This window comes from Convolutriloba macropyga, chromosome 7 (assembly GCF_964194025.1).
Source record: "Convolutriloba macropyga chromosome 7, txConMacr16.3, whole genome shotgun sequence".
NCBI lineage: Eukaryota > Metazoa > Xenacoelomorpha > Acoela > Convolutidae > Convolutriloba > Convolutriloba macropyga.
In genome coordinates, this window is record NC_134474.1 from 14,637,413 (window position 1) to 14,657,205 (window position 19,793).

The following is a 19,793-nucleotide window of genomic DNA, read 5'->3' on the forward strand; positions in this document are numbered from 1 at the left end:
GCTCTGTGTCGAAGACGACTAATGGATGTCAAACTTCCAATGAAAAGTATTTGTAAGTCACTGCTGATTTAAAAGTTTACCATTTCATCGTAGGTGATTGTGCCAATATTGCGTTGCTGAGTAAAGTCTCAAGGCAGGTTTATGGAAGCATATCTTTGCATAGGTTGAGTTCAATCCATCTAGACTTTCAATTAATGATTTTATGATTCGAGGTTATAACATCGGTTGGTATCATCAACGCATAATTGTTGATATTTTAGACTGTGGCAGCTGGAGCATGCAACACCCCATTGTCAAAGAAATTTGGAAAACTGAATTCAGCTTTAACCGGGTGAGTTATTTATTATAGCTGCGAAGCTGTAAGCTGAGCGTAGCTATATTGCGGTGCTCTTGGTTTTTACGACTCGAAGAGGAGTATTGGTTTTCTCTCGGTTTTTACGACTCGAAGAGGAGTATTGGTTTTCTTAAGGTTTTTTTTTTTTACCGGAAGTACTATTCGTTCAGACGATGTTTTGACCTAAAAGCGAAAACGAGTAAAATTGCAGTGTGAACTAATTTTTTCTGAGCGAGAGAAGTTTTTTGATCATGCGCTGCGTTTAGTGAATGACTTTTTGACATTGAAAAGTAGTTTTTGACTGAATGGCACATATAGATAACCGTTTTTAGCCGTTTTTTCGTCTAAGTGGCCTAGTTTTTTTGGTTGTAATTTGGTTTTTTGTAGAAATACTTTTTAATCGATGCTATGTTGAAATGTAAACCCCGGAAATTGATAGCACAGTATTTTGCATAGCCTGAAATTGCGTTTCAAATGCGAAATTGGCACATATTTCTTGATTTTTTAGTTAATTTTTGGCTTTTTTTCTATTCATTTCTTCATTTCTGGATCTTTTAGCTGTTTTTTGTCAAAAAAAAGTTAATATGGAAACTTCCCTTTGATAATTCATATACTCAATGCCTCTTTCTTCCTCGATGTAATTTTGTTTCATAAAATTGTACATTTGCTAATCCGATTTTCGTAGTTTTTTGCCAATTTTTTCAGTTTTTTGTCTGTATTTTGCTTTTAATCACTAGAAATAGTATTTTGGGGAACATGAGGGACTTTAATTTTGTTTCAATAAAAGTTCAATCATTTTTTGGTGTTAAGTTTTTGAAAAAACAGATAAATTTTTTTCATAAATGCAGTCTTAAATATTTTTTGACCACTTTTTTGCAAAATGTTTCATTTTTTCGTATGCCTGAATTCTGCTTTTTCTTGTTTTATTCTGTTCAGCAAGTTGGATTTTTGTCTCGAATGACTGGTTGTCTTTTCTATGTCTCGAATGCTGATCAATGAAATGTACTCGTTTTTCTTGATTTTTTTAAATTTGATTTTTAACTTTCAAAAATCAAGAATTGGTCTTTTTGTTACGGTGTTCCTAACATTGTGTCCTTATTCTTCACATTCTCGTTTGTATCATTCTAGTTTTGTCCTGGCAGCTACTTTTAATTTTCGGTATATTGATTTTTTCAGTTGTTAAAAATGAATGATTTCAGCTTTTTCTTAGATCTTGGTTTCTTTGGTTTGCAATTGATTTAATTCAAACTAAGGCAGTACTGGGAGTTTGCTAGAAAGTCTTTTCAAACATTTCGACTTAATACTATTCATTGCAATTTTCTTCCGGGCTTGGTATTGTTTTTAGACGATTGTTTGTCTTTGAATATTATTCTGTTGCTTTTGTTTTTCTATGATTAATTTAATTTTTGAATTAGTATGAAATCATGTTGTCTAGCATATATACAACAAAGAAGAATCATGTATTATTTTTGTCTTAATTGCCGTGATTAGAAATCTAATTGTAGTGGTTCTCTGATTCTTAAGTTTGAGCACTCTTTTTTGAATAATTTTGACTTTCCTGTCTTTTTTGAAAAGTTTTTATCTGCCGTTTGCTTTCGCGATCTTTTTCATTAGAATCATTAATTATCTGAGGGCAATTGACGGCCCTGTCAGCTTTGTCAGGCTATCAGTTTTTTGACCATCCTAAAAATTTCAGACTTTTTCAACGTTACCAAACGTTTTCAATAATAAAATTTTGCTGCATTTTCTTTCTCTTGGTGACAGTGCCTAAAATTTCACCAATTTTTAGATCAGACCCGCGGAGGTAATGAGTTAATTGTTTAATACAAAAGGTAATGGCTTCAGCCTTTTGTGAAGTTTTGGTGCTTCGAGTCGCTTCCGGAATTCTTCCGGCTATGTTTTTTTTTACAGGAAGTAGATTTGTTCACGCGGCATTTTGACCTAAAAGCGAAAGTGAGAAAAGCTGTCTTGGTGAACAGATTTTCGCTAAGCGAGAGAAGTTTTTTGATCATGCGCTGCGTTTAGTGACCGACTTTTTGACTTTGAAAAGTAGTTTTTGATCGAATTGCACATATAAATAACCGTTTTTAGCCGTTTTTTCGTCTAAGTGGCCCAATTTTTTTGCTTTTAATTTTTTTTTCTTGTAGAAATAACTTTTATTCGATTCTATATTGAAATTTCAACCTCGGAAATTGATGCCACAGTGTTTTGCAGAGCCTGAAAATGCGTTTCAAATTGAAAATTGGAGCATATTTCTTGATTTTTTAGTTAATTTTTGGCTTTTTTCTAATAATTTTTTTTCATTTTTGGGTCTTTTAACCGTCTTCTTGTCAAAAATCAGTTCATATGGCAACTTCTCTCTGATAATTTATATACTCAACTCCTCTTTCTACCTCAATGTAATTTTGTTTCATAAAATTGTACACATGCTAATCCGATTTTGGTAGTTTTTTCCGATTTTCGTCAGTTTTTTTGTTTGTATTTTGGTTGTAATTGCTAGAAATAGTTTTTTTGAGCAACATTTGGGACTTTAATTTCGTTTCAATGAAAATTCAATCATTTCTTGGCGTTAAGTTTTGGAAAAACAGTTAAAACTTTTTCATAAATGCAGTATTAACTTAATAGTTCTTTGACCATTTTTTTGCAAAATGTTTCATTGTTTCGTTTTTGTGAATTCTGCTTTTTCCTATTTTTTATTCTCTTCAGGAGGATAGAGGTTTGTATCGGATGACTAGTTATCTTTTCTATGTCTTGAATGCTGAACAATGAAATGTATTCGTTTTTCTTGATTTTTTGAAATTGATTTTTAACTTTCAAAAATTAAGAATGTCTTTTTGGTACAGTGTTCCTTACCTTGTGCCGATTTTCTTGACATTCTAGTTAGTATCTTTGTAGCTTTGTCCTGGCACCTACATTTATTTTTGGTATATTGATTTTGTCAGTAGTAAAAAATGAATGATTTCGGCTTTTTGTTAGATTTTCGTCATTTCTTTGGTTTGCAATTGATTTCATTCAACATAAGGCAGTACTGTGCGTTTGACAGCAAGCCCTTTGCAAAATTTCCACTTATGACTATTTACTGCAGCTTTCTTCCGGCCTGGGTAATATTTTAACCGATTTTTTGCCTTTGAATATTCTTCTACTTATGTCTTTTCTATGATCAATTTTATTTTTGATTTAGTTTGAAATCATGTTGTCTAGCACATGTACAACAAGGATCAGGTGTGTGTTATTTTTTGTCTTAATTGCAGTGATTAGAATTGTAATTGTTGGTGTTTTCTGATTCTTAATTTTGAGGTTTCTTTTCTGAAAAGATTTTAAACTTGGTTCAAACTTAGAACTTAGTTTCTAAGATTATTATCTCCCGTTTGCTTTCGCGATCTTTTTCAGATTAGAATCATGAATTGTTTGAGGGCAGTTGATAACCTTGTCAGCTTTTTCAGACTATCAAGTTTTTGACCACCTTAATTATTTCGGATTTTTTAACGTTGCCAAACGTTTTCAATAATTTAAAATTTTGCTGCATTTTGTTTCTCTTGGTGACAGTGGTTCAAGTTTCACCAATTTTTAGAGCAGACCTGGAGAGGTAGTGAGTTAATGGTTTAATACAAAAGGTAGTGACTTCCGCTTCAATAACGGTTTTTTAGTGAAGTTTTGACGATTCGAGTCGCTTCCGGAATTCTTCCGGCTATGTTTTTTTGTTTCGTCGTCTGACGCTTCATTTTCGTTTTACATTTGTTCTAGAACATTCTGTCTCGTCACTGCTTAAATGGCTTTTTCGCGCTTGATTTCACGCTTTCTGCGTGACCTAATTTGTGGTTATTCAGAAACAGAATCTGTTCCTAAAACAAAGTTGATTGTAAGAAGACAGATTGTATGGTCCGACAGCCGAGTGGTTAAGGCGATTGGCTATTAATGATTTCAGCTTTTTCTTAGATCTTGGTTTCTTTGGTTTGCAATTGATTTAATTCAAACTAAGGCAGTACTGGGAGTTTGCTAGAAAGTCTTTTCAAACATTTCGACTTAATACTATTCATTGCAATTTTCTTCCGGGCTTGGTATTGTTTTTAGACGATTGTTTGTCTTTGAATATTATTCTGTTGCTTTTGTTTTTCTATGATTAATTTAATTTTTGAATTAGTATGAAATCATGTTGTCTAGCATATATACAACAAAGAAGAATCATGTATTATTTTTGTCTTAATTGCCGTGATTAGAAATCTAATTGTAGTGGTTCTCTGATTCTTAAGTTTGAGCACTCTTTTTTGAATAATTTTGACTTTCCTGTCTTTTTTGAAAAGTTTTTATCTGCCGTTTGCTTTCGCGATCTTTTTCATTAGAATCATTAATTATCTGAGGGCAATTGACGGCCCTGTCAGCTTTGTTCAGGCTATCAGTTTTTTGACCATCCTAAAAATTTCAGACTTTTTTAACGTTACCAAACGTTTTCAATAATAAAATTTTGCTGCATTTTCTTTCTCTTGGTGACAGTGCCTTAAATTTCACCAATTTTTAGATCAGACCCGCGGAGGTAATGAGTTAATTGTTTAATACAAAAGGTAATGGCTTCAGCCTTTTGTGAAGTTTTGGTGCTTCGAGTCGCTTCCGGAATTCTTCCGGCTATGTTTTTTTTTACAGGAAGTAGATTTGTTCACGCGGCATTTTGACCTAAAAGCGAAAGTGAGAAAAGCTGTCTTGGTGAACAGATTTTCGCTAAGCGAGAGAAGTTTTTTGATCATGCGCTGCGTTTAGTGACCGACTTTTTGACTTTGAAAAGTAGTTTTTGATCGAATTGCACATATAAATAACCGTTTTTAGCCGTTTTTTCGTCTAAGTGGCCCAATTTTTTTGCTTTTAATTTTTTTCTTGTAGAAATAACCTTTATTCGATTCTATATTGAAATTTCAACCTCGGAAATTGATGCCACAGTGTTTTGCAGAGCCTAAAAATGCGTTTCAAATTGAAAATTGGAGCATATTTCTTGATTTTTTAGTTAATTTTTGGCTTTTTTCTAATAATTTTTTTTCATTTTTGGGTCTTTTAACCGTCTTCTTGTCAAAAATCAGTTCATATGGCAACTTCTCTCTGATAATTTATATACTCAACTCCTCTTTCTACCTCAATGTAATTTTGTTTCATAAAATTGTACACATGCTAATCCGATTTTGGTGGTTTTTTCCGATTTTCGTCAGTTTTTTGTTTGTATTTTGGTTGTAATTGCTAGAAATAGTTTTTTTGAGCAACATTTGGGACTTTAATTTCGTTTCAATGAAAATTCAATCATTTCTTGGCGTTAAGTTTTGGAAAAACAGTTAAAACTTTTTCATAAATGCAGTATTAACTTAATAGTTCTTTGACCATTTTTTTGCAAAATGTTTCAATGTTTCGTTTTTGTGAATTCTGCTTTTTCCTATTTTTTATTCTCTTCAGGAGGATAGATCTTTGTATCGGATGACTAGTTATCTTTTCTATGTCTTGAATGCTGAACAATGAAATGTATTCGTTTTTCTTGATTTTTTGAAATTGATTTTTAACTTTCAAAAATTAAGAATGTCTTTTTGGTACAGTGTTCCTTACCTTGTGCCGATTTTCTTGACATTCTAGTTAGTATCTTTGTAGCTTTGTCCTGGCACCTACATTTATTTTTGGTATATTGATTTTGTCAGTAGTAAAAAATGAATGATTTCGGCTTTTTGTTAGATTTTCGTCATTTCTTTGGTTTGCAATTGATTTCATTCAACATAAGGCAGTACTGTGCGTTTGACAGCAAGCCCTTTGCAAAATTTCCACTTATGACTATTTACTGCAGCTTTCTTCCGGCCTGGGTAATATTTTAACCGATTTTTTGCCTTTGAATATTCTTCTACTTATGTCTTTTCTATGATCAATTTTATTTTTGATTTAGTTTGAAATCATGTTGTCTAGCACATGTACAACAAGGATCAGGTGTGTGTTATTTTTTGTCTTAATTGCAGTGATTAGAATTGTAATTGTTGGTGTTTTCTGATTCTTAATTTTGAGGTTTCTTTTCTGAAAAGATTTTAAACTTGGTTCAAACTTAGAACTTAGTTTCTAAGATTATTATCTCCCGTTTGCTTTCGCGATCTTTTTCAGATTAGAATCATGAATTGTTTGAGGGCAGTTGATAACCTTGTCAGCTTTTTCAGACTATCAAGTTTTTGACCACCTTAATTATTTCGGATTTTTTAACGTTGCCAAACGTTTTCAATAATTTAAAATTTTGCTGCATTTTGTTTCTCTTGGTGACAGTGGTTCAAGTTTCACCAATTTTTAGAGCAGACCTGGAGAGGTAGTGAGTTAATGGTTTAATACAAAAGGTAGTGACTTCCGCTTCAATAACGGTTTTTTAGTGAAGTTTTGACGATTCGAGTCGCTTCCGGAATTCTTCCGGCTATGTTTTTTTGTTTCGTCGTCTGACGCTTCATTTTCGTTTTACATTTGTTCTAGAACATTCTGTCTCGTCACTGCTTAAATGGCTTTTTCGCGCTTGATTTCACGCTTTCTGCGTGACCTAATTTGTGGTTATTCAGAAACAGAATCTGTTCCTAAAACAAAGTTGATTGTAAGAAAACAGATTGTATGGTCCGACAGCCGAGTGGTTAAGGCGATTGGCTGTTAATCCGGAGACCGCCGGTTCGAGACGCGACAGGGAAATTTTTTTTGCTCCCAAAAACAACCTCCTTTGAAATAAACTTGTAAGTTTTATAGGCGGCGGCGATAACTATTATCAACTCACTTCTGTATCTTTTTCCATCTGTATTTTACGGCACGCAAGTCTATTTCGCAGCTATTCCGGCAATCTGACGGCTATGTTGTACATTTTCTAATTATACTGAAAACAGGATTAGATTTCAAATTGGAATCACAACAGTGACTCTAATGGCACAAAAAATAATTGTCAACCGTCGACTACCACTTAAGAGAGACAATTCGGTTAACTCAGACCTGCGAATCTTGATTGCATATCTGGATCGCTTTCAGTAATGATGCAGATATTTTGATCATACTCTAAAGTTATCGCTGGAAAATATTTCTGTAAAGTAACTGAAGAGACGTACTTTTCAGTGGTGAAAGTCTTTTACTGGGGTCATTAATAAATAATAATACATTTTCAAAAGTTATGAAAAAAAGATTAGAGAATAAGAATTTTACAAACACAACTTTTTGAGAGAAAACCGTGTACACGTAATTTTAAAGGAAGACACTGTTTTTGATTTTAAAACATGAGATTTAAAGCATTTTTTGTGCTGAAATCTCGGCAAACACAAAGAAATACGTACTCTTTTAGTAGTAATGCATGCAGTAGGGAAACAATCTCGCAAATATTTGAGAGAGCAGTTATTGAAATTGAATTACATTGTTAGCACGTAAAATTGTAGAAATTCAACAGGAGAGTAATAAGAAGTTGTGCGCTATAAGTTATGAGAAACTATATGTTTGCTATAAAATTTTTAGCTTGATTCAGCTGCATGATTACTTTTTACTTCCTAAACTTGCGTAATTTTGCTGGGTTTTAATTGACATTTTTCGTGAAAAAAAGTTTAGCTGATTTCATTCTATCAGGAAGCGTTGTGAAGATTTCTTCATTGCGTTTTGAGAACTTGACTGTTTTGCGCTTTTCTACTAGAATAATCTTTGACTTCGTAAGTGATTTTCGCATGCACTTTTTAATTTTGAGTGGTTTCAATTGCTCTCACTTCGAAATAAAATTTGCTGTTCAAACAAAACCGATTGCTAGAGCGTAGATGACAAGGCCTGATAGCCGAGTGGTTAATACCTCCAGCGAGGTTACCGAATTGGGCTTAGGAGTTAGGGGTCCAAAATCTACCTTCGCTTATGTTTTTGCACCCATAAAAACTTTATTTAGGCTACAGTCCCTGAATTAAGTTGCGCCGCCTGTCATTCAAGAGCAATTTTTCCGACGTTAGTCGGTTTATGTTTGATGCTAATAAGTCTGGTCAGTCAATAAGATGTCGTTATTCAGGAATACCACTTCCTTATGTTCAGAAATGAGCCTTGAGAGCTTGTCAAGCACGCTTGCGAATCTTTAAGTTTTTTCTTGCTATTCATGAAAGATAGTGTTTTTTTTTCTAAAATTTCCAGGTTAACCCAAATTTTTCTCAAAAAACGCGGAAAACCATTTTGCGATAGCATTCTACTCTCAAAACGATACTATTCATTTGCTTCATTGTGTAATAATGTATTGTATCAGTGAAAGGTATCGTTATTTCTGTGAGTATGACGAATACTATAATTGTTTTAGGTCTGCGCATGGCAGTCAGCCACGCTCAAACATTGTGTCAAATGTATCATCATTCTGGAACCCTGATTTGGGTAAAGGCCTGAAAAAACAGAAGTTGGATGCCTTGAGCAAGGAACGAGTAAGTGGTTATCGAGTTATTATGCAAATTAGGATCTTTTCCGTTTGTACACCCCCGCCCTAGTACGTTATGTACCCCTTGTAAGAAATACCTGTGAGTCTAGAACGGTGTCATTTTCTGAGCGTCCTATCATTGATTGTCCAGCATTCTAGACATCGCCATGTGTTTAATAGCCGCACAGCGATAGCTGGGGCTATTATTGGCCTTCTCTTGGTTTTTTTACAATTCAAAGAATTTGAATTGTATTGGGGCGCTGTCTTTTTTTTAAAGATCTGTTCACACATTTTCATGATTTTTGAAGTCAAATTGGAGTAGTGATTTTGGTCACGCCGAAACAGGAAATGGAGCGAAAAAGCGAGTGGTTTTGCGGCGTGAAATTTTTTCGCTCTAATTTTAAAATAGAGTGAGAAAACGGTGTTTGAACAAAAATTCGGTTTCTCGGTAGTGGTTTTTTGTTCACATGCGGCAATTTCACTCTGATGTTAACTATTTTTTCGATTTTTTGGGTCGGATTTTTTTCTAAATGGTTTTCCCAACCCATTCACAGCTCATTGTAGGCCTAGTTTTTTGTTTGAATTAAACTTTCATTTATCGCTAGTGGTTTTTTTGTTCACATGTGGCATTTTGACACTGATTTTCTGTTTATTTCTTATTTTTTTGTTCTGATTTTTTTAAAAATGGTTTTCTCAATTCACTCATAGTCCATTCTAGGTCTAGTTTCTCTGTTTAGTCAATGAAAATTCTTTGAATTGTACGTCAGGACTTGTCCTGCTATGTTTTTTATTTCGTCGTCATGATTTTTGTTACGATCATATGACGTCACAGCCACTTTTTGTTCATTCGTTCATGCAATTTCAACTGAATTGCATTCGTGACGTCATTTTTCGCTCTAAGTGGAGCGAGTTTTTTTGCTCATTCGCGTGATTAAATTTTTGGTCACACTCGACTTACCTCACTCTCAAAAATGACTTCCTCACTTTGAAATTGACTTTTATTTACTTTAATTCAAAGAGATAAGGTCAAGTGGGTGTGTGTCACTCTAAATGAAGGTTATTTGAGATCAGCTAATAGAGGCAGCAATAACTTATACAGATTTTTAATCAAAATATAACAGATCAGCCTTCAATGAAAAGACGAATTTTTTAGTCTGTCTTTTTTACTGTTTTTTAGACTGTCGATCTACGAATCTATTGCGGCTATTTTCTGGCAATCTGCCAGCTATGTTTATAATTAGAAATGATTAAAATAATATAAACAAACTTATGCTCTAGCAATTTGGCTGCAATGTTTGAGATGTCACTGAAATGAAACCGATTCGCTTGCTCAAACATGCTTTGATAAATGATACGAAATTACGTCAATTTTGCTAATTTTAGAGGCGTATTTGCAAACCCCAATTGCCTAACAAATAAATTAAAGCAAAAAAATGAATGATTTGAAAGTTTACTGTGTGAATACTGTTCATTCTTATATAGTTTTGATGAAATATCGATTCCTTTCATGTTTTGTAGGAGCTAGAGATGAAGAAATTGGCACTGGAGGAGAAACAGAAGAAGCAACAAGAGAGACTGAAGCAGCTGGAAGAGAGGAAGAAACAGGAGATGCTGGAGAAGAAACGCCAGAATGAGGAGAGGGCTCTTAAGGTATTATAGTCGAAACACTCACCCATTTTCCCAATTCAGTTGCAGCTAAAAATTGTGGCGATAATTGAAAATGGTTTTTTCTTTGTTGTAGGTTGAAGGGGTTGTTCAGTACTTGTGAGAGTTAAATGTTAGATCTTTTAAACAATCGCGGTGGCCTGTAATCTGTCTCCTCTTGATTCAGGCTCTTGATAGTTTTGGTCTATTTAGTCTCATATCTGATTGCTTTCATGGAATTAATGGAGTGAAATCAATTGGTCGGTTAACCAACACACTGTAAATAATTTAAATACATTATATTACAGGCCAAACAGAATATGGCGAACATTGCGTCATCTTCAACTAATCCGCAGCAGACGACCTCGAAAGCCAAACCACCTCTACCTTCCGCATTGGCGAACCCACCAACGTCCAGTATTAGTAGTAGCAATAGCAACAACAAACAGACCACGGCCTCCAATTTCAAAAGCAACCCGGGACACAAATTGAACAGTAACAGTTCGGCTGGACCGTTGCCTGCAAATCAAGTTGGCAACCTAGGTATGTTACTCCAAAAAGTCTTTCACGCCAGGAGTACTAGAGGAAAATTTGAATGCGCGACCTGAGACAATTTATATGAAGGTCAAATGATCTTGCAATAGTGTCTCGGTGATTATGTTATATGGGCTTGGAGGTTTACCTTTGATTTACACACACTGGTTGATTGCTATTCACTAGTGAGTTTTTTAATGTTTAAAAGCTATTGCAGACCATTTCAACACTTCTTGCCCTCACAATGTGGACTTCATTTTCGGAGTTTTTGCATAATTAATCCGGAACCGGCGTTTCGATAATTCTTTTAACCTTATTCATGAATGTGCTTTAAATTTCAAGTAGTGAAATTTGAGGAAGTAAAATAAGTCAACGGTATGGCCTATATTACAGGAGTCCAACAAGCAAGTATTGCGAATCCAAAATCACTCCAATCGTCTACAAACGCGGATCACCACCGTCGAATTCCAATCCAGCCCGTGAAACGCCTTCCGATGCCTAGAGCGAAGCATATGTACACCAGATTTGCGGAGTTGGTACCCGAAAACTCTGACGATGAAGTTGAAACGGATGACGAAGAGCAACCTAAACACCCTGTGCCTAGATGGGCAAAACGTAAGACTTTAAAGTTGATCGTATAAGTGAATATTAGGTAATGGCTGCTCTCGTCAGATATTTGCCTAAGATATGAGCTTTGAATATTCAGGTTTTTTTCTACCTTTATTTTGAAATAAATGACCAGTGCTTGTGACCAAATAAATGATTGCTTGTGTAAAAAACGAAGTGCAGTCGTTATTTGGGTCCTGTTGCTTTTTTTCTCTTTTTAATAGTCGCCCTCATCTCAGTCGGCTATTATAGCGGCCCTTTTTACAATTCAATAATTAAATTGTATTGGTGCTTTGTCTTTTTTTCTCAAATCAAAAAACTTGAATTATTGTGGTGCTGTCTTTCTACGACTCGAAAAGGAAACGGAGAATTTTTTCAATCAGTTTTATTGGAATCAATTTTGAAGTAGGAATTGAAATGGAGATGTTTTTTGTTTAGTTGTTTGAATAGACTATAATAATAATTTTAAGCATTTTGAGATTTGTGTAATTGTAATAAATCGTGTTTTATAATAGCTGACGTCATCTGTCTCTCAAAGGTTATTATTTGGGCGCGCTCCTTTTTTCTAATAGTTTTACCTTCTGATTATGTTTTTCTCAGGCGACTACCGACTTACCTCTCACTATTTCAACTGAATGATTTTCAAATTTTTTCACTAATTGAATTGAGCAATATAGTGAATAGGGTAAACCATTCAAAATCACAAGAAACGAGATTAACCGATAAAGCCCGATCACTAAGTCAATGTGCTTTAGATTATCAAAGTTATTAGAGCGTTTGATAGATGGCATTTATACATTGCTCTCGAACGAAGTTTGAAGCAATTTTTGTAAACGTGTTGGTCTTTTTTATGCAATTTTTCCGCTTGATCAATCTTGCGCTTAAGTTCTAGAACAATCTGCGACTTCTCAAGTGAATTTTCTAAACTTCAATTCATTTTGAGTGATTTCAATTGCTCTCATTCTGAAATGAAGCTTGTTGCTTAAACAAGTGATTGTTAGCGATTGAGTAACAACGCGTTTGTAGACTAGTGGTTAAACTTTTAAAACTTTTTACTGTCAATTTCGTAACGTAAACTTTTATGAGCCCGGCAAGGCTTACCTATTGCTCTGTGAGCAGCTTGATGTTTTCTTTCGCACAAAAAAGTTTCTGTCGTGTTGTATTATATAAAAAAGTAATCACTGATTAATTGCTCTCAAACGAAGTTTAGCAATTATATTAGTCCTGTCGATTTTCAGCGTTGTATTATATGAAAAAGTAATTACTGATTAATTGCTCTCAAACGAAGTTTAGCAATTATATTAGTCCTGGCGATTTTCGCTTGAACAAATATTTGTCTGACCCATTTGATAATTTGTCCTCAAAAATGGGATAAACAGCTAGCACCCAGCGGGCATTAAGTGCTCTTAGAGCCTTTCAGGTCACTGGTCTTCGAGTATGCGATTCCCAGATCCTGTTTTAGAGACTTATACTTATGGTGTGAAGGGAAGTTCTTAGAGCTAAACCCCCCTCCCCCACATCAGCCCCCTCAGTCATCCCCTATTTATCCAGACCCCTGCACATCGTTCAGGGCGTAAGGCCCCCGTGAAGCCAAAGACCCCCACCGTTGCCCTTCGCCGCTGTTGACCCCATCAGCCCCCCCCCCCCCCCCCCGATGACACTCACGCCCCTTCAAATAAGCTAAAGCTAGCCCCACTAATCCGTTGCTAGCTTCTGACGAAGCCAGCCGCTCGCTTGTCGTTTGAGATCAATTCGCCTGACGGTAGTCGGTTATCTGCTGTTTTTGTTGTTTAATATCCGCCGTCAGCCTCTGAACGGCTATTATTTAGGCGCTCTTTTTATTTGCTTTACCCCTTTTGGTCACGTTTTTCGTTTTACATCTGTCACGATTTTCACGTTTGACTTCTGACTTCTCTCAATGTTTCAACTGAATGGATTTTAAATCCCTTCACGCATTCAATTACGCAATGTGGTGAATTCTGTCAAGTCAAAAGATCAAAATCAAAAGGGACGCGATAAACCGATAAAGCCCCGTCATTAAGTAATTGAGAATTAGGTTATCAAAGTTCGTTAGTGTTTTCGTCCTCAAAACGGGATCAGCAGGTACCGCCAAGCGGGCATTAAGTGCTCTTAGAGTCTTCCAGCTCACTAGTCTCCAAGTATGCCTTTCACAGAAACTGTTTTGGAGACTTATACTTATGTTGTGAAGGACGGTTCTCAGAGGTTGACCCCCCCCCCCACAACAGTCCCTCTCTCTCAGCATTAGACCCCCTCACTTCACGCCCACAATCCCCAACCCTGCACATTGATCAGGCCTTAGAGGCCCCGACCCCTCACCGCCCCCACATTTGCCCCCCTCCCCCCCCCTCCCTCCACAACACAGCCCCCCCTCGTTGCACCCCCACTGCGCGCATCTCACGCCCCTGGTTAGCTACTGACGAAGCCAGCCGCTCGCCGGTCGTTTGAGAGAAATTCGCCCGACGTTTGTCAGCTATGTTTAAAGTAATTAATATAGTTAAGCAGGACGTTCATTATGTTCTACTGAGATTCAACTCAGGATTTCTGCCGACTTTTAAGATCTGCTCAATTATTTTAATGGTTTTTGATATCACATTGGAGAAATGATTTTGGTCACGCTGAAACTTTAAGTGGAGCTAAGAAAATGAGAGTGTTTGTATGATGTGACATTTTTTTCACACTAATTTTAAAATTGAGTGGGAAGTCAGTGTATGAACAAAAATTTGCTTTTGCTATTGGTTTTGTTCGCATGCGACAAATTTTATCTTGTGTACAGCCACCTCTGAAATAAGTCATCCGGCCTGTCAATCGAAATCAATTTGTCCGATGTAAATTGGTTTGTTGGTTTGTGTTCATGCTTTTTCAACAACCCCATTTTGTGTGATTTTTTTGAATATTGGTAGATTGCGCTAAAACGTCAAACTGTATTGCTCTATATAGTCTATTGAACGCAAGTTTGTTTAGCAGTCATTTTCTAATTCGGGCCACTATTATTTAAGTACAAATTAAGTCTTTTGTATGATTTAATTATTTCTTAAAACTGTTTTTCAATACACACCTTTCCATATTTTTTCGTGGTGTCAACTACCGGTTTAACATTCTATGCGTCCGACACACTACTGGCATTGTTATCCTATTGCATTGAGGTTTTTAATCTGCAGTCCTGCGAAATCCGTGAGTTTTATTGAAAGGTATTAGTTTATGGCTGTTCAGCTGGAAAGTTAAGGCTTGAAACTTGTCAGTTGCTCTGGAGCAAAATATTTGGAAGTATAGTAGTCGTCAGAATTTTCATATAAATTTTTGCTTGACATGTTTCACCCTCGACTGCATGTGTTTTGCGTGATCTAAGTTGTCCTCATTCACGGTTTCCAGCAGCTGAACTTATCAGTGACAGTTTGCTTCTCACTTCTAATGAATATGATACCAGAGGCTGTTCTGCCTAATCTAACATTAGTTTTCGGACAAGATGACTATAATGCTTCACGGTAACATGTACCTTGCTGTGCTCAATTCTTACAAAAGCAATTATTACGAACGTTTCGTAAATTCGAAACCTTTGACTGATGTAGTGTAGATCCATTTTTTGACATGTTGCAGCTTGTTGACTAAAGCAGTTTTTGATGTGCGTATTTGCCATGTTTCAGACAAGAGCACGTTCCGCGAAATAAAGCGACAGAAAATGGTGAAGCGGATCAGACGTCATAGGTTCAAATTTCAGCAGGAAGTGGATCTACCCAGTCTATTTAATGCAATGAAACCCAGATACATGCAGAGACGAAGCACAGCCATTTGGGCACCTGTGATTAACGCAAAGCCCAATGACTCTATATCATTCATCCAAGAATAACTTGTCAAAGGCAGAAATCATTGATACATAGAGACCATTTTTGGTTAAAGAAAAATGAAATTACAAGCTATTATGGTTAATATAGGGCTGGATTTTCTGTAACAAGAGCCAAATTGCTAAAAGCAATATTTCGAAAGTTTCATGAACTAAATGAAAAGCCTTGTTTTCAAGTATGTCAAAACTTTAAAATTCAATCAAATAGTTTGGTGAGATGTAAAGTTTCATATTTTGATTTTTCCTATGCTGATTTTATTGAGTTTGTGTTCAAATAGTGCAATGTATGACTTCGATGTATTAATTTTTACTCTGATAAGGTTTGTGTTTTGAAGTTAATTGTTGATTGATATTTTGCTTTAGTGTAGAAAGTAACAATTTGTCTCGTTTGTGTCTGACATTATACTTGTGATGATTGATTTTAGAGGAACTATTTACAGCCGATTTTATTAACGCTATCACAATAAATTTCAATTTATGTTTTAAAATGCTACTTTTTGACTTTCTTGTTGCCTCCACTTTTGTGAGTTTAGTTCTACTATACCGCTAAGTGTTTCAAATAACTATGTAATCGAGTATGGAATATGTGAGCCTTGCTTCATTGTACAGACAATCGATGCTTATGCGGAAGGAAAATGCGTTATCCTTAGACATGTCTTAAAAGCAGTGATAGTTAGAAGCTTTTGAATGCCCTCGAACGAAGTGCGAGATAATAATTGTTAATGTGTGTCTATTTATAGCTGCGAAGCTGTAAACTCAGCGTAACTATATTGGGCTGAGCTTCGTTCTTTGTTCCGCTGTCTGGCGGTCATTCCGCTCTGTGTTTTACATTTGTTCTAGAACATTCTATCGCTGGACTTTTTGAGCGACTTTTTAATTGCTCTTGAACGAAGTTCATAGCAATTATTGTAAATGTGTGTCTTTTTTTATGCAAAATTTTCGCTTGACAGTTTTGCGTTTTTCTTCTAGAACATTCTTTGACCTCTCAAGTGACTTTTTCACGCTTTCGTTCTTCATTTTTGAGTAATCTCTATTGCTCTCACTCCAAAGTAAAGCTTGTAGCTAATATAATATAAATTGGTTGCAGCAGAGCAAGAATAAGGATCTGATGGAGCAGTGCGAAGTGCTTGGGGTCACGGCTCGGGAGGTCAATGGTTCGAATCCCGGGCGGGGACTGGATTTTTTGCACCCATAAAAATTGATCTAGGCTACAGCCCCTGAATTAACAGCCTCGCCTGTCGTTGAGCAATTCTTCCGACATTTGTCGGTTTATGTTTCATGCTTGATTTTTTGCTTTTTGCATGATGAGTTTCCAAAGACGGTAGCGCCAAAAGGTTAAGGTCTCCTATTTATCCGGGAGATCACGGGTTGTGAACTTATCAAGCGTCAAAAATTTTTGCACCCAAAAAAGTTCCTGAGGATACTAGGGAAATTAATTTTTCCGGCCTGTAATGTGTAGTTTTTGATCATTCATGGCTTTCCTCAATCAGCAAAATGATTTTTGTAATCTTTGCACTTTGAAATTTTAATTTTTTGGAGTTTATTTAAAGTCAAATTGGCCTAGCCATATGAATTCATCATGAAAATTTGGTTTTATAGTGTTAGGCACCGATAACTTTTTCTTTATTCTAAAGTTCTTTTAACTTTAGCTATTTTTAAGTATTTCTTTTGTTCGGCACCCTCAACTATTTTTTGGCTATTCCGGCAACCGGTCGGCTATGTTTTTTTAATTCAAATTTTTTGCTTGCTATGTTTTGACTTTTTAGCTTGAACATTGTTTTGCTTGAGCAATTTATTTCTTTAATTTAATTTTCCACCTTCAATAGTGGGATGAACGGGTAAAGCCTGGAGGGCATCAGTTATGTCAGTGGCTCTCCTAGATTATTAGTAGGAGCGAAGCTACTGTAAGGTTGACCGAAGCTTCTGAGTAACGCTTAGGATGTCGACATTCATGGGATAAGGGTAAGGGGTAAACCCCTCGTTTTTATCATTACTTGAGGCTAGCAGTCTTCTGCTTGAGCTGCTATCTGCAACTAAGGCTTTCCTTCCCCTGTAGTTTGGGAGCAGCCTACCGGAAAATTGTTGGTTTATCACGTGCCTTGGCTATTCGTGCTTTCATTCAGATAAAAGAACATTTGAATCATGACATGAAAATTCGGGTCCTAAATGCTCTTTGAAAAGAACGATTAATTTTAGCAACATGCAAGTTAGCAAATTGTGGGAAAATTTGTTCAATTACTCCACCGGGTGCTCCTTAACATGTCGATAGTATCATTTGCGCTTGCTGATGTTTTTGTGTGCTGTTCTTGTCAAATTGACCTAGCCATATAATTCATCGCGAAATATTGGTTTTATAGTGTTAGGCACCGATAACTTTTTCTTTTTTCAAAAGTTCTTATAACTCTTCTAAGCGTTTCTTTAGTTCGCGACCCTCAACTATTTTTTGGCTTTTCCGGCAACCGGTCAGCTATATTTTTAATACAAAATTTTTGCTTGATTTGTTTTGACTTTTTAGCTTGAACATTGTTTCGCTTGAGCAATTCAATATTCTTTAATTTAATTTTCCACCTTTAATAGTGGGATAAACGGGTAAAGCCTGGAGGGCATCGGTTGCCTCAGCAGCTCTCTTAGATTATAAGTAGGAGCGAAGCTACTGTAAGGTTGACCGAAGCTTCTGAGTAACGCTTAGGATGTCGACATTCATGGGATAAGGGTGAGGGGTAAACCCCTCGTTTTTATCCTTACTTGAGGCTAGCAGTCTTGTGCTTGAGCTGCTATCTGCAACTAAGGCTTTCCTTCCCCTGTAGTTTGGGAGCAGCCTACCGGAAAATTGTTGGTTTGTCACGTGCCTTGGCTATTCGTGCTTTCATTCAGATAAAAGAACATTTGAATCATGACATGAAAATTCGGGTCCTAAATGCTCTTTGAAAAGAACGATTAATTTTAGCAACATGCAAGTTAGCAAATTGTGGGAAAATTTGTTCAATTACTCCACCGGGTGCTCCTTAACATGTCGATAGTATCATTTGCGCTTGCTGATGTTTTTGTGTGCTGTTCTTGTCAAATTGACCTAGCCATATAATTCATCGCGAAATATTGGTTTTATAGTGTTAGGTACCGATAACTTTTTCTTTTTTCAAAAGTTCTTATAACTCTTTTAAGCGTTTCTTTAGTTCGCGACCCTCAACTATTTTTTGGCTTTTCCGGCAACCGGTCAGCTATGTTTTTAATACAAATTTTTTGCTTGATTTGTTTTGACTTTTTAGCTTGAACATTGTTTCGCTTGAGCAATTCAATTTTCTTTAATTTAATTTTCCACCTTTAATAGTGGGATAAACGGGTAAAGCATGGAGGGCATCGGTTGCCTCAGCAGCTCTCTTAGATTATAAGTAGGAGCGAAGCTACTGTAAGGTTGACCGAAGCTTCTGAGCAACGCTTAGGATGTCGACATTCATGGGATAAGGGTGAGGGGTAAACCCCTCGTTTTTATCCTTACTTGAGGCTAGCAGTCTTGTGCTTGAGCTGCTATCTGCAACTAAGGCTTACCTTCCCCTGTGGTTTGAGAGCAGCCTGCCGGACAATAGTTGGTTTATCACGTGCCTTGGCTATTCGTGCTTCATTCAGATGAAAGAATTTTGGAAGCATGACATGAAAATTCTGGTCTTAAATGTTCTTTTAAAAAAAGATTGATTTTAGCAACATGCAAGTTAGCAAATTGTGGGAAAATTTGTTCAATTACTCCACCGGGTGCTCCTTAACATGTCGATAGTATCATTTGCGCTTGCTGATGTTTTTGTGTGCTGTTCTTGTCAAATTGACCTAGCCATATAATTCATCGCGAAATATTGGTTTTATAGTGTTAGGCACCGATAACTTTTTCTTTTTTCAAAAGTTCTTATAACTCTTCTAAGCGTTTCTTTAGTTCGCGACCCTCAACTATTTTTTGGCTTTTCCGGCAACCGGTCAGCTATATTTTTAATACAAAATTTTTGCTTGATTTGTTTTGACTTTTTAGCTTGAACATTGTTTCGCTTGAGCAATTCAATATTCTTTAATTTAATTTTCCACCTTTAATAGTGGGATAAACGGGTAAAGCCTGGAGGGCATCGGTTGCCTCAGCAGCTCTCTTAGATTATAAGTAGGAGCGAAGCTACTGTAAGGTTGACCGAAGCTTCTGAGTAACGCTTAGGATGTCGACATTCATGGGATAAGGGTGAGGGGTAAACCCCTCGTTTTTATCCTTACTTGAGGCTAGCAGTCTTGTGCTTGAGCTGCTATCTGCAACTAAGGCTTTCCTTCCCCTGTAGTTTGGGAGCAGCCTACCGGAAAATTGTTGGTTTGTCACGTGCCTTGGCTATTCGTGCTTTCATTCAGATAAAAGAACATTTGAATCATGACATGAAAATTCGGGTCCTAAATGC

The 19,793-nt window shown here is 36.1% G+C and overlaps 1 protein-coding gene across 1 annotated transcript in view; it reads left to right on the forward strand.

The window, feature by feature from the left end:
• The window catches only part of LOC142342627 (uncharacterized), a 33,588-nt gene extending 17,723 nt beyond the window's left edge, over window positions 1–15,865 (forward strand). The window contains exons 9-14 of the mRNA XM_075394048.1: window positions 261–331; window positions 8,619–8,736; window positions 10,248–10,379; window positions 10,682–10,916; window positions 11,301–11,522; window positions 15,176–15,865. Coding sequence (XP_075250163.1) covers window positions 261–331; window positions 8,619–8,736; window positions 10,248–10,379; window positions 10,682–10,916; window positions 11,301–11,522; window positions 15,176–15,378 — 981 coding nt within the window. The 3' untranslated portion in view covers window positions 15,379–15,865. The remainder of the gene's footprint in view (window positions 1–260; window positions 332–8,618; window positions 8,737–10,247; window positions 10,380–10,681; window positions 10,917–11,300; window positions 11,523–15,175) is intronic.
• The last annotated feature ends 3,928 nt before the right edge of the window (window positions 15,866–19,793 follow it).